Raw genomic sequence first — 13698 nt, forward strand, 5'->3', positions numbered from 1 at the left:
AGAATGAGATAAGAAGTTTTCAAAGAATACAATTTCTTCTTTTTTTTCTGCCTTCACTGTGTTCATCCGAGTAGACACACTTTCCTGTTTTCAGGGTATTGGCCAAAACCAGGGCATTTTCACAGAAGAGGTGAAATTCATTCAGGAATAATTGTTTTCCCAGAGATTTCATCTACATGGGACACACAAGTTCTGAGGTGTTCCTGAGTTCAATTAATCCCTTTGCAAAAAAAGCTTTGAATTTTCTTTTATCACTAGGTTTTTTCAAAGGTTCAACAACTGAAGGAAGGGAGGAGTACAACTTCGAGGGTTATATTTCATAAAGACTCAAGATTGGGTCAATGGTATCATGGTCTACAGATCAGCTGCACAGTTCCATGACTTAAATCATTCAGAGTTTAGTATCATCCAAACCCAGGTGATCTCATGACAATTATGCATTACCAGCAAGAAAAAGACTGCATCAGTATATGACAATTTAAATCTTATTCTTGCAGCTTTTCACTATTAAGTGAGATTATCAACAGTATCTATTCTTTACCTTTAAAACACTACCTTTAGTCTAAGCTCAGCTCCCACAAACAAAAAAGCCATTGCATAAGATCTTCCAGTATCTTCTGGATACTCTTAGCAGTTTACTATGATATTGTAACATATCTGTAAACAGTTATCCTAGGGCAACTCTGAGACATTATTCTGTAAAGCAATTAGTCTTCCAAGTCAGCTTAACTTGTGGTATCTTCTGGAATTGTATGTTCCATACTCAGTAAAACATTTTCACATTTCTTTAGAAAAGCTAAATTTTACTGTGGCTAAGGAACCTCCAATAAAATTCTGCTAGTTTGGGGAGATTTTATACAGATTTCAAAAAAGCCTTCTACATAAAAAGCTTCCAATTTGTAAATATAGCAATCTTGATACCTAAGCTGCACAAAGGCACTAAGACACCTAAAGACACATAAAGGCATGTTCAGTCACAACATTGTTCTTAGCTTAACTTTCAGCATATATAAGAGTTAGATGATAAACGATAAATTAATCAAGCTTCATTTGTAGTACACTACATCTTTTCCTCTTATATACATATTCTAAGATTATGTCCCTGCATATTCTCATTTATAAAATATTCTCTATAATCCTCATGGAGATGTATATGTTTATTTCATTCTTTACAAAACAACCAAATGACTTTCCCATATAGCATGAATATGTAAACTCATTTATTACATGAAAATCTCTTCAAAAACTCTTCAATCCAGCCTTACAGTGACTTCTGAAAACTCACCCAATAACAGTTTTGAATGCAAATTCAAAAAAGTAATGAATTAAAAACTTAGTGAAAAAATTAAAAAAAAGAAACAAAAAACCCCTGCCAAAACCCCCCAAACCAACAAACTATTAAAAAAAAAAAAATCCCCAATATTCTAAGCATGAGCTCATAACAGTTTTACACTACAGCTCTGAGACAATAGCATTGCACAGGTGGAAGTATGGGTTTGAAGACCACTGAACATTAGATTTTTTCCAATACATCACAATTACAGGAACATCTGTGCTAAGTAACATCATACCAAACTAATGTGAAAACTCAAGAAGTTTTCAAAAGCTCATTCTCAATTCTATAAGAAGCAGCAACTAAGTCTAGGACTGCTGTCTAAAAATAGGGCTAAGACTTAAATATGCTGCAGTAATTAACATCTTTCTGCAACACCCCAATTCCCTATTATTGTTGTAACAAAGTCTCATGATATTTGCAGCTAGAATTAAAACAATCAATTATGATTTTTAGATCACTTTCATTTATTCAAAGCAGTTCACTTCTCCTCAAAATGGAAGTGAGGCATAAAATAGCTTTCTCTTACCACAAAACCACTCATTTCAACAGTGTGTGGAAAAGGTATGATAATGAGAGTGTAAAGACAGAGATTTACAAATCTAAGAAGAGAAAAATGTTTAGAGCCTAAGAAGAGAGGAAGAACAGAAAATACAAAGAAAAACAAGAAGGGATAAAATAAATATTGCAAAAATAAAACAGAAAAGGAGCAAAGGTGAAGGGATAAATTAAAGAGAAGACACCATCTGCTTCTGGCTAAAAGTTCCCCATTTTATTTCTCTCAAGTCCAAAATTAAAGTGGACTTTGGAACTTGTATTCAGAAGTTAGATTAAATGCTTGAGCAGTTTTTAGGCTTTTTATAATGGTTAAGGTTTAATCTCAGTTTAAGTATCTGAACAAGCAGTATAAGCCACCCCATCAAGATAGCAAGCACTTATGAATCAACTGCCAATCAGAAGTATTCTTCCATAGGGTTGCACAGTAAGTGAACAATGAAGAAAATCAGGTAAGATAGTTACCTTGGGCCTGACAGTATATGCTCTAGAAATAGTAGTCAGCACCTGTCATGTATTATAAACAAATTATGGAGGAAGAAGGACCTCACAGCCTATACAGCACTGTAATGGTTCACACTGTTTTTCTAGTGTTCCTAACATACCCTCTAGCTACACCGAATGTACAATTCAACATTTAAACCACATTTGGGCTACAGTACTATCTCTAGATGTCAGTCAGGAGCCTCAGATTTTCAAGACACAAAATGACCCAAAATCTCAGAAGAATGACAACTGTACCTGTACTTTTATTGGCAGTCTGTAAGATCAAAATCTGCTATCCTCACCAGAAAGTCTGCCTCACTAATATTTTTTTTCCCTCATCCTAATGCGTAAGTAGGCAAAGGAGCTGAAAGCACCTTAAACATCTGTTGATTTGCTTCAGTGATATTCTCACACCAACAACTTGTGATATATTTATTCTGCTGGTAAAAGCCACTATGGAAAAGCTCGTGTCGCTACCTTTCAAGTCTAAGTTACACCCAGCCTTCTTGTCTGGCATTTTTCCAGCCATAAACTGGGACAACCTTGTGGATAGATTGTCAAAGAGATGGACAATCCAAGATAATTTACAACTCTTTATATTTACTCTTTCCCATGGTCCTTTATGGATATGCCATAGCCAATCAAGAATACTACCTGATATCACAAACAGACGTGTACAGCCTGAAACTCAGGATTCTAAAGCTGAGTCTGACCTCACATAGGTCTTCCTCAAATAGAGAAATTAAGCAAAGGTTTACTTTTGCAAAGAGGGATCTAAGGGAAGCTTATTTTGCAGCTCTCAGTTATCGACAGAAAATCCTGGTATAACAGTGAAAAAGCTACATAAGTTACTACACCGAGAATAATACACCACAGATAGATGCCCAGAATAGAAATTATTAATATTTTGGCATCCAGGAAGGACACGAAGTATTTTCAGACAGCATTCATTTCATATTGCTCACATAATTTTCTATGATTAAAAATCATCGAAATAGCAAAAATTAAAGCTAGAAACTTTGGTATCTCATGGGCTGATGGGAGTCAGGTACATCTGATATTTAAATTCAAAATTATTAGCATTAGATAGTTGATACTCAGATTTCCATGAAAATATTTCAGTGTTTCCCTCAAATTGTTTTTATCTCGATCTAGATCATTGACTTACAGAGATGAAAATTAATTTTATCAGCTTATTTGAAACAGATCGCTAGAATGTCTCTTATTGTCTACATAAATCATAAAAACCCCTCATCTTGAGTCAAGAAGGTGAGACTACAGCATCAGTTTGGAGTCCATAGAAACTTTGCCAGGGAAATTTGTGGGAAAAGTAGGGGTTGCTTTCTTAATTTAATACAGGTGTCCTAGAGAACTTGCCTACACAGATTCTACCCATTGCTGCTATTCTACTCAAAGTCTGTCATGGGACTAAAGGAAACCATAGCAATGCACTCTGCTGCAAAGATAAATGACATTTTTATCTAGAGACTGTACTTCTCTTTTGCCAGCAGTAAGTGTTTGGCAGCCACAAAGCAAACCAACTCAGGAAATTCATTCAGGCTGAAATTTAACCCTCCCTGTCCTTTCAGTTATCTTCTGCTGATTCAGTTCCTTTATCCAGATTGCCTTAGAAACACTACCCCTAACACAAGGGATGGGAGGGAGAAGACGGAACAATAATGCTCCATTTCAGTGACAAAAGATTATGATCATGAAAATAGTCTCAGATTATATCCATAATGACCAGAAAGTTTTGTTTAAAATTTCAAGTAATCAGCTTTCCACAATCGAGGCTATTTTTTTGTTATAAATCTATGGTTTAAGTTATACTCATCTTATTAAGCAGCATACATAAAACTGGTATTACAGTAAAGTAGCTAGCCAGTCAATGTTATGTCCCTAATGCTTCACAAAATATCTTCAAATAAGTGACTTAATGCTAAACAATAACCCCTCCTCCTGTATATCTAAAAGAACCTGGTCAGAGTATTGTACTCTGACAAAAAGGTAAACTGTAACTGAATCCAGAATCCTCTAATTCAGGCTGAGAATTCTGACAGGTATACTAAGAATGGAAGAAATAAGTAGTATAACACATAACTTCACTGTACACTAGTTTTCTTAAATTTAACCCTTTGCTCTTATCAGCTAAATCAGGCTCAAGTAAGTCTAGCGATCTATGTGGTTTCACACCTGCATCGGAAGAGGACAGCTTAATAGAACCTGAAAATGAGGTAACTGCTTTTGATCTCTGGGGAAGAAAATACTCTGGCCTCAATCTTGTAGGGCAAGGGAAAAAATAATTAAAAAATAAATTAGCAAAACTACCATCTGGTAGAACCACACAGCACAAATATCTACAATGAAACTTCAGTAAGCTCTACAATGTACTAATACAAAACATACCTTGATTAATTTTATCCTGAAAGATTGAATGTTATTAATCAATACTTAAGTGTGTTTGGCTATCTATGTCTCCTTACTCATCTTCTTAGTGCAGGAGAGCACTACAGAACTTCTAAATCTTCTACTGAGAAGAGAAAGGAAGGCGTACTCAGGTTGATTCATTACTAAATAAAGTATTCTGTATGTAAATCATTCAAAACACTTTAGCTTGTTTCATTTGTATCAATTTATCTAGGTAATTTACCTAGTTAACAGGAGGCTATCAACCTAAATACACTTTTCCCTTCTTCTGTTTCAGCCTCTCAGATGTTAGAAGTTTTATTATACTCTCCTGCAATAAACCAGTAGAATTGACTCAGAATACTTGTTACAGAGCTAGCAAGTTTTACAAAAGTTAAGGATAGAGAGTATTCCCTGTATGTTGTGCATGAATCTTAATATTTACAATTACAGTTTACCCAATGTGCACCCCAACACAAGGAACAAAAAATAAACATTCAGAGCAGTACCAGACACTGCTGAGCCATCTTAAGTACCCATCACACATAGCCATGACCTTTATAGAATAAACTAAGAATTCATAACTATAAGATACTAAGAAAACTACAAGAGCAGGAAACATTTCACAGCATTTAACAGAAGACTAGAGATCACAGAATAGTTGAGGTCAGAAGAGACCTCAGTGTCTTGTCAGAGCTAGCAATAATACTTTCAATCTGTTTCTTCCTGTAAGCCCTTGAAAGCCAGGCAGCCTTCAAGGATTCATGGTTTCAGCTATATACATTCAACGACTTGCTATTTTTATCCTCGAAGTCCTCATTCTTTCAGATAATTTTCTACACGCCCATATTCTGTCCTCCCATCAGTTATGTCAAATTCTGAGCACTTTAAATTGAGCAATACTTCAATAATTAATCCTAAAAGTGTAAGCTTGAGACATTCTTCTCATAAGTATTTGTTTATAAAAAGCTTTGTTCTGACTGAAGTCCACAATCAATCTGAACTCACCATTTTCTACCAATCTTAACTGAACACCAATAAAGTTGTAACCTGCAACTGTCTGAAACAAAGCTAAGCAGCACCAAGACTGTTTCTTTGCAAAATTACAGTCCCAGCTCCACTCTGCTCTCTACAATGACTGTCAAGGCTTCCAAAACCAAGCCAGCTATTTTTAGAAGACACCCTCCCAGACTGAAAACACATTTGGTGGTGGATCTATAATACCAGGACAGCTGAAGCAGTCGCTATCTCCCGTGATCCTCGTCTCCTTGCAGAAACATATATGGCTTAACAGCTTGAAAATCAGTTCCCGAGTTTCCAGATTGCAACTGAACACTTTCACATAAACCAACAGCAACTGTATTTTAAACATATTCATGGATTAGGCTGAAAGTTGTTATGGTCCTGGAGTTACTCGCAAACAACTTGACAGTCCCATCAGCTCCTGCAACAAGGGCAGGGCAAAACATTTAAGCTGGGATGTTTAAATGCAGTGTTATCTTAAATGCAGTGTTAAATGCTTAAAAAGTAGTGTTATCTGCCATCAAAAATGACGCTTCCCAGAAAACTTGAATTGTTCTTCCCAGTTAGTTCTCAGCAGGTATTTTCACTCCAGAAAACTAGTGTTTTGCTTGTGCTCCAGTTAATACATGTTAAACCTGAATACAGTTCATATGGAAAAAGGTTATTCCGAAACTGCTATTCACATGTAACTACTTCAAAAACACCCTCTAAATATTTCAAAACAAACAGGATAAATCAAGGACATTCTTCCTCCCAGTGTTCGTGATCGGAATAAAAAATTCTATCCTTCAAAGAAGGTAAAAATAGGAATATAAACCTAAGTATACTTGGTTAATGGGTAATTCAATTAAAGTTTTGCAGCAATTTTAAGCATATTGTTCAAAAAAAGCATTTTTCTTCATAACCGGCAAGTATCCCAAATTTTTCTTTAGGTTTCTAGATGCACAAGAAATCAGCTCAAAACATTACACCATTTCTTGCTGGGAATTAGCTCAATTTGAACAAAAGCACCATATGTTTCTCAAGAAGCAAGGTAAATTTTAGTGAATAAAAATGCAAATATGCATTTTAGCAGCCTTGAATTTATTAATCTGATAGGTTTAATTTCCATTTTCCTGCATCAGCTTTATTTATAAAGTGTCATGCCCTACAAATATGCTGTTATTTTCTATAGTCAAGCACCCTCTTAACAAATCTTCTCATTAATATGTAAATTTAAAGTCAATCGGTCTTCTCCCTGACAGCGCCATGAATTCCTAGTGCACTGTATAATCGGCTTTGACTTGGCATCCACTATTTATCATCAAAGATGTCAGTTAGAAAAATTATGGAAAATGCACTGCAATTGATATGACTGCAATCTACTTTGTCAACACTTAATTGTTCCTCAAATCATACATTTACATATAAACAGCCTAAATACTGATCCATAATGATGCAAATAAACTAAATTAAAAATCTCTTCTACTGCACAAGATGCCCTGTTGTATGATGAGTTCATTTAAGAACCTATTGATAGAGGCATGCATTTCAACTAGCCCCAGAAAAAAATTCTGCTAATTTAATTGCTGAGTAGGTAGTCTAAATTTTGCCCTGAAGCTCATGAAAGTGGAAACAAAATGTTATTAATACTATACCACTGATGACCAATTTTAGGTTGATACAGGCAGTATTGTTACACAAATCTTTTACATTCCTAGCGCAAGCCACAGCAGCAACTGTCATCCATTCGGTTTCAGTGAAAAAAAGAAAAAAAGTACATTAGAGCCTTAAAGAAACCTAATCCCACCAAGACTGCCAACCTCTCAGCACAAGACAGAAGGTCATCCTCTACTTCTACTCTTCCTTTGTGCAACCACTGACTAGAACTGGCTTAAACCAATTGTGAAACTGTAGCTTTAGGTAAAGCAAATTACCAATTTTGATTCTTTATAAAGGTCAGAAAGAAGAATTCAAGTTACTTTCTTTCAATAAGCGACATGTAATAAACACTCTGCCTCAGGGACGTTAAGAAAACATAGTACTTCAGTGTCTCTATCTAAAACCACTTTCCCTATTATACATTATACAATCTATATATAATATATGACAGATTATAGCCTGGAAGGAGAATTCTCATACTCTGAAATAAAGAGGATGCCTTGTGTTAATGAAGCCTCAGAGAGCTAAGGCTTACATACTTAATACCTATTTAATTAAAATCTGTATAAAAATGCATCTTGAAAGTTTAAGTATCCAACAAATAATTCAGAAATGCAAGCACACATTTGTAACAAACTTACCTTCCATGGGCTTACAAACTGTGTACGTGCATATCGAGTTAACATGTGGATTATAACAACCTGACCCCACTCTTCCACGTCAACCAACAAGTTACAGAGCTTTCTGTAGTTCTTGTGAATCAGATCTATTCTCTCTGGACACACTTCCTCAAATGCCATTACAACGCTCCCAGCCACCAGCTAGAAAACAAAATATGAACAGGAGGTCAGTGTTCCTTCTACAGTTTATTCACAAAGAAGAAAAGAATTAATACTAGCAATTCTCAGCAATTTCAAATGGTTTCTATTCAGCGAAAACAAACAACAAGAAACCTGAGCCCACAGAAATGGTATCTTACTCAAAATAGAATTGGAGTAAGTTTATTAGAACAGAGAAAACATTTGCTGTTTCTATTGCACACATAAATCTTAGTTCCCAGTCCTAAAGACACAGTGCAATGTAAGCATAATTTTTTTTTCTTTCAGTTGTAGTTTCCAAATAAATTATCAGAGAACTTGCAATTAACTCAGAAGTAACAGGAACCAACAAGAAGTATAATACAGCGATATGTCCAACAAGGTCTATTGGGATTCTCCTATCAACACTGGCATGATCAAACCAAGAAAAGATGGGTGAAGTTTCCCAGCACTACTGGAATCCAAACTTCTCTCTCAATACGGCCAAATTAACTATCATATGAAATTTTATCTTTAGGGTTTCATGAATACACTTGAGAGGAAGGGAAAAAAAAAAAAGGGGGGCATAAACCCCGCAATACAATGGAGATGTATTAATACTTTCCCTCAAAGCACACAACCAGAATTTCTGCATGTTGTTCAGTGCTTACCTACCAGTTCCAAAATTACAGAAATGGATTATTTCTGCCCTGCTACGTCCTCATGTAATTTTTGCCTCCACAAGAAATAAATATATATATACAGAAAGATCCTCATACTCACTATGACTTTTATAAAACCAGCTTTGTTTTCATGAGAAAATGAGATAGATTCTCAACATTCTAACACCTCAAGGCTTATTAAAACCTTCTGATAGAGTATTTTCTTTTAAAAATACAGGAAACATATATTGAGGCTCCTGCTAAAATTCTGGCACAGGTTACCTTGACTGTGGGAAAACCTCAAAAGCTGACCATGCCTTCTAAGGACATGCCATTGTGTGCCTGGAATTACTGTTCTTTCTCATTTAATTGCTTTAATGAAGATTGGTTTTGTTTCAGGATACATGTTAAGTCAAATAACTGAAATGATGAGACTTTATATGAAGCAGCTGATATGTATGCAGTTAGCATGCATGCAGTATAGCCTTCTGGCAGCAAATTAATATCATATTCTATCTGAGCACTGGGGATCTGCATTTCAACCTCTAAAATTTCCCCAATGACTTAAAGTAAGCAATTAAATAGAAGTGCAGTTTATTGAAATGGTACTTTTTGAGAAATATTAAATACAATGATATTCATATGTTACATTTTTCTCCCTGTATTTGGCTGACATTTGGTTTATTAGTATGCACCCAACATTACAACTGAAAGAAAACAGCTTAGAATATAGTCTTGCTATTATGCTAAACAAGTTTCAGGCTCTGTGGGGATTTTATGAATTACCAATAAGAATAAACGTGAAGTTGCATTTATTGTCTCCAGCCCTGTCCACATACTGGTACCTGCTGGTCCCAGCAAGGATACAACTCATTCCAGGGAGCAAAATTTGATTATTTGATAGAGCTAAATAAAACACAGTTTGCATCTAAAATAATTTACCTTTTTTTGTGTATCCCAAAAGCAATAGCTTTTTTTTTCATCTTGTACTAACTTTCTTCTTAATAACATGCTGCAATAAACTATTCAGCAATTCAAAACTGCTGCAAGTTGATGCTTAGGTGTTGGTTCAAAGCTCAGCAGAAGACACTGGTTAACTCCAGGCAAAACCCTATCAGTCCTGAGTAGGTATTCAATTAGGCCAGATAAGATGAGGGTGAAAGACAGGAAGAGTGGCAAGAGTTATACATTAGAACTCTCTCGCAGCAAAACAATTTTATCAGGATGCAAACCTCTGAACTACTGTTAAAGCCAGCTTGCAGAGGACAGTGTGACAGACCTGAAGTTTTATAAGAAATGGATGACACTTTCAAACCACAGCGACTTTTTTCAGATCACTGTCCCATAGACTTTATTGTGGATATTCTACTCCTCAACACTACAAGACAGTATAGGGGGTCTGTTGATGGGTTTGACATACAAGAGGAGAAAAGGAGAGAGGGAAAGAGAGGAAGCGGGGGAGGAGAGAGACTGACACACAGATCAATATATGACTATAAGAATAGTCACAGCTTAATATTTAAAAATACCCTGCAGCTGTGAAGGATGACAAATTATGCTGTCTGACTGTAGTTCTGGAGTGGATACCCTTGCCTTTTACTGCTACTCATACTGCACGCACATTTTGCTGTATTTCTCTTTCATTTGGATATGACATAGTTTGAAAGCTGACATAAAATAATACATATAACACTAGCTTAGATCTTTTAAAACAGAGCAGATATCCTGTAAACAGTACTGGCTTTTTAAAAGTTCAGTTACTATGAGTAAAACACAAAAACGTAATACAAAAAAATAGTCATACTGTAAAACAGGAATTCAGAATAATTACTTATTTCTACACACATCAGTCACCTACTCAAGTTTAGAATGAGAATGCTGTCACTTGTGAATGTTTAAGAGATATTAATAAAAATATGAACACAAAACCTATGAAATGCAAGAGGTGCACTGGATGAACAAGCGTTTTATTCCTGTGGCAAGTCCCTAGATTTACAAGTTAAAGCAGGAAATGCCATACATCACAAGACTATTTAAAATCATGTCCTTCTGATTACTGCATTTTCCAAAATTAGGCTTTTCATTTGAAAGAGGTGGGGAGGGAAGTGAGAATGTAAGATGGACTGAAAATGCACTTGTAACTAGAAGATTTAGCTGAGAAAATTTCCTAATGCTTTCTTAATAAGAGATTATTTTCTAGTTGACCCTGCTTCCCCTATAGTATGATCCTAGTATACATCTAAACATCAGAGGAACAGCTAATAATCTTTGTTTATTAAATGCTCAACATTCCATAAAAATATTTAGAATTAAAACAAAATGATCCAATCAGAATATAAAACCAAAAAGTATCGGTTTCCAAAAAACAGTCAGTTAATTTCCATCTCGCTGTGTCAATAGTAGCTTTTTGTATAAGGAGAAAATATAAATCACTCCAACAAAACTAGCAATGAGCTCATCAAATTCAAATGCTGCTTTCCATTTATGTATTTTTTATATTAAAGCAATAAACATGGTTCATTTGTCTTCCACTGGTTGCCACGTTTTTCTGTGCTGTTGCTATGAACTGCAGCCATTAGCTGTGCTCCAAGGTAAACTATATGAACCATCAACAAAAGTGACACCCAATCTATGGAGTTCATATTTTCTCCAGATTATCTATGCTAGTTGACAAGCTGGTAATGAAAAAAATCACACTAAGCAAATGGTTCCTCTAATAACAATAAATTTTCTATAAAATTATGAAGGGTACAAAATGTTTCCTTGCATCTATTTTGTCATGAATTCTAACTAACGCTGCACAAACCTGAGAGTGCTGGGTCATCACAAGAAGTGCATCGAGGTTTGATTGATAATACAGTGCAAGTTGGCCTATGCTGCCAAGATTCCTCTCTCTCAAATTAATGGCCACCCCACCTGCCCTAATCATATAGCCCAAATGATATTCCCCTTCTTATTTCAATTTTCTGGAGGCAAGGAAACTGGAAAAGATCAGTCATTTATCTTCTAATAGCTGGATAATAGATCTATCACAATAAAACATCTGCACAAACTCGGTAATTTTTTTTCCACAAAAGTGAAGCTTTTACCAACATTAAATCAGTAAGTTAAGAAAATATTGTCTTATCCACATATTTGGGTTCTAAACTAAAATATTATGTTATAAACAGAAGCCTGCTGTTAAAAAGCTTTCTTTCCCCCTTATCCCCAAATACACTGCTTTTGTTTGAAAGATCGAGATCTTCATTGCGAAGCCATCACCAATTCCTGGGATCATTTTTTAATCTAAGGGGTCTCACTTGGCAAGAATCTGTACTTCATCTAGTAATCTACAGTCTGCAAAAGATATCTCAGTACTCACACATTTGTGTAAAGACTTTTCACCCAAAAACAGAATTCATCTGTTATATTTAGGAGTAAATTATCACACCACAACAGAGTAATACATTTATTTAAATATTAGATGTAGTTTAATGTGATTAAGATACTCTCAAAGGAAAAAACTTAAGCAGAGGCTAAAGGAAAATTTAGCCTCCAGAAAAAAAAGTAAATCTCAATTAGCAATAAAGAGATTACACGCAGTAAGCTGATTTACCATTGTCACTCTTCTCACAAAATTTGCCTCTGTCCCTTCCAATATTACTTCATAACAGAGGTTTCTAGGGACACAACATCAGGAATACTTGGGAACCAATGCGCATTTACTAAGTCTGGCCAACATATTCTGAAATTTCTCTCTAACATTCTTTTGTCCTAGAAAACTTCAAAAGCAGTGCTGCACTCTGTGTATTACCTGGTCCCAGAACAGGAGCTGTAATAACAACAGCTATAATACCCAGTTCTCTGGATGGGGCTGAACAAAATTCATTTTATCTTGGAGCCCATGCATTTATATTTCCATACAAACAGCACAATGCATTCCTTCTAACAGAGGTGCCTGCCCCCCCCAAACAAAATCAGATCAAAGTTAAAGACTGAAAACTGCAATAAATTTGGACATTTTTAATATGCCCAGCATCTATACAACTACATGCCAGCTACAGGTCCACATTCTGCCCTTTGGACTGATGAAGTCACAAGTTCTTTTTGCTTTACAGGTTTGAAAAACAGGCATGATTCCTTTTCAATATTAACATGTTTGGGTTTTTTTTTTTTTTTTATTTTAACTGCTGTAATGCAGGTATCATTAATGAACTTGATTTTTATTGTTGTTTACACAGAGTTGTAGAATACATAAGCTACAAACACAATGCAGTTCTACAGTATTTCACTGCATATCAAAAGCAACTTATGCAACAAAACCTGCCTTAAACCCTATGCCCCAAAGCTGGATCATCAGGCTTGTTAAATGAATGGAAAAATAGCATGAAAGTGAAGTGACACAGAATCAACTGAAAAGAACAAGGGAACTAGTTTCCTCTAAAATAGCAAATTACACCTTCACACATGACTATGTAACTAGCTATATGACTTTCAGAAAAAATCATTTTAGCATAAAATACATACATGCTTTTACCTTCCTTTCTACCTAAAACCATGTCAGCTGCTTAATTATCTAGAATTACTAGAAAAATTAAACGAGCAGGCATTCATGCTCTGGTCTGAGGTACTTTTTTCTGTAAAGCAATGGTAATAAAAACATAGCTAGGAGTTTCTTAAGTCTCTATAATAAAAACACTTGTAAACATCTCTGTTTAAAAATTAAATATACTGGCGCAAAAAAATCACACTGTTGATACACTCTAATTCTCAGATAGCTACCCTTGAGATATGTTAACGACGGTTCGCACTTGAT

General features: G+C 35.3%; 1 protein-coding gene across 6 annotated transcripts in view; it reads right to left on the reverse strand.

Annotated features, from left to right (window-relative positions):
- AP3B1 (adaptor related protein complex 3 subunit beta 1) overlaps window positions 1–13698 on the reverse strand; it is a 156665-nt gene that overhangs the window by 108355 nt on the left and 34612 nt on the right. For all 6 annotated transcript variants that reach the window (XR_003994986.1, XM_030511426.2, XM_030511423.1 and 3 more), the window contains one exon: window positions 8086–8265. Coding sequence is in view for 5 of the 6 variants with exons in the window: in XM_030511426.2 (XP_030367286.1) it covers window positions 8086–8265 (180 nt within the window). In the remaining variant the exon portion in view is untranslated. The remainder of the gene's footprint in view (window positions 1–8085; window positions 8266–13698) is intronic.

This window comes from Strigops habroptila, chromosome Z (genome assembly GCF_004027225.2).
Source record: "Strigops habroptila isolate Jane chromosome Z, bStrHab1.2.pri, whole genome shotgun sequence".
NCBI lineage: Eukaryota > Metazoa > Chordata > Aves > Psittaciformes > Psittacidae > Strigops > Strigops habroptila.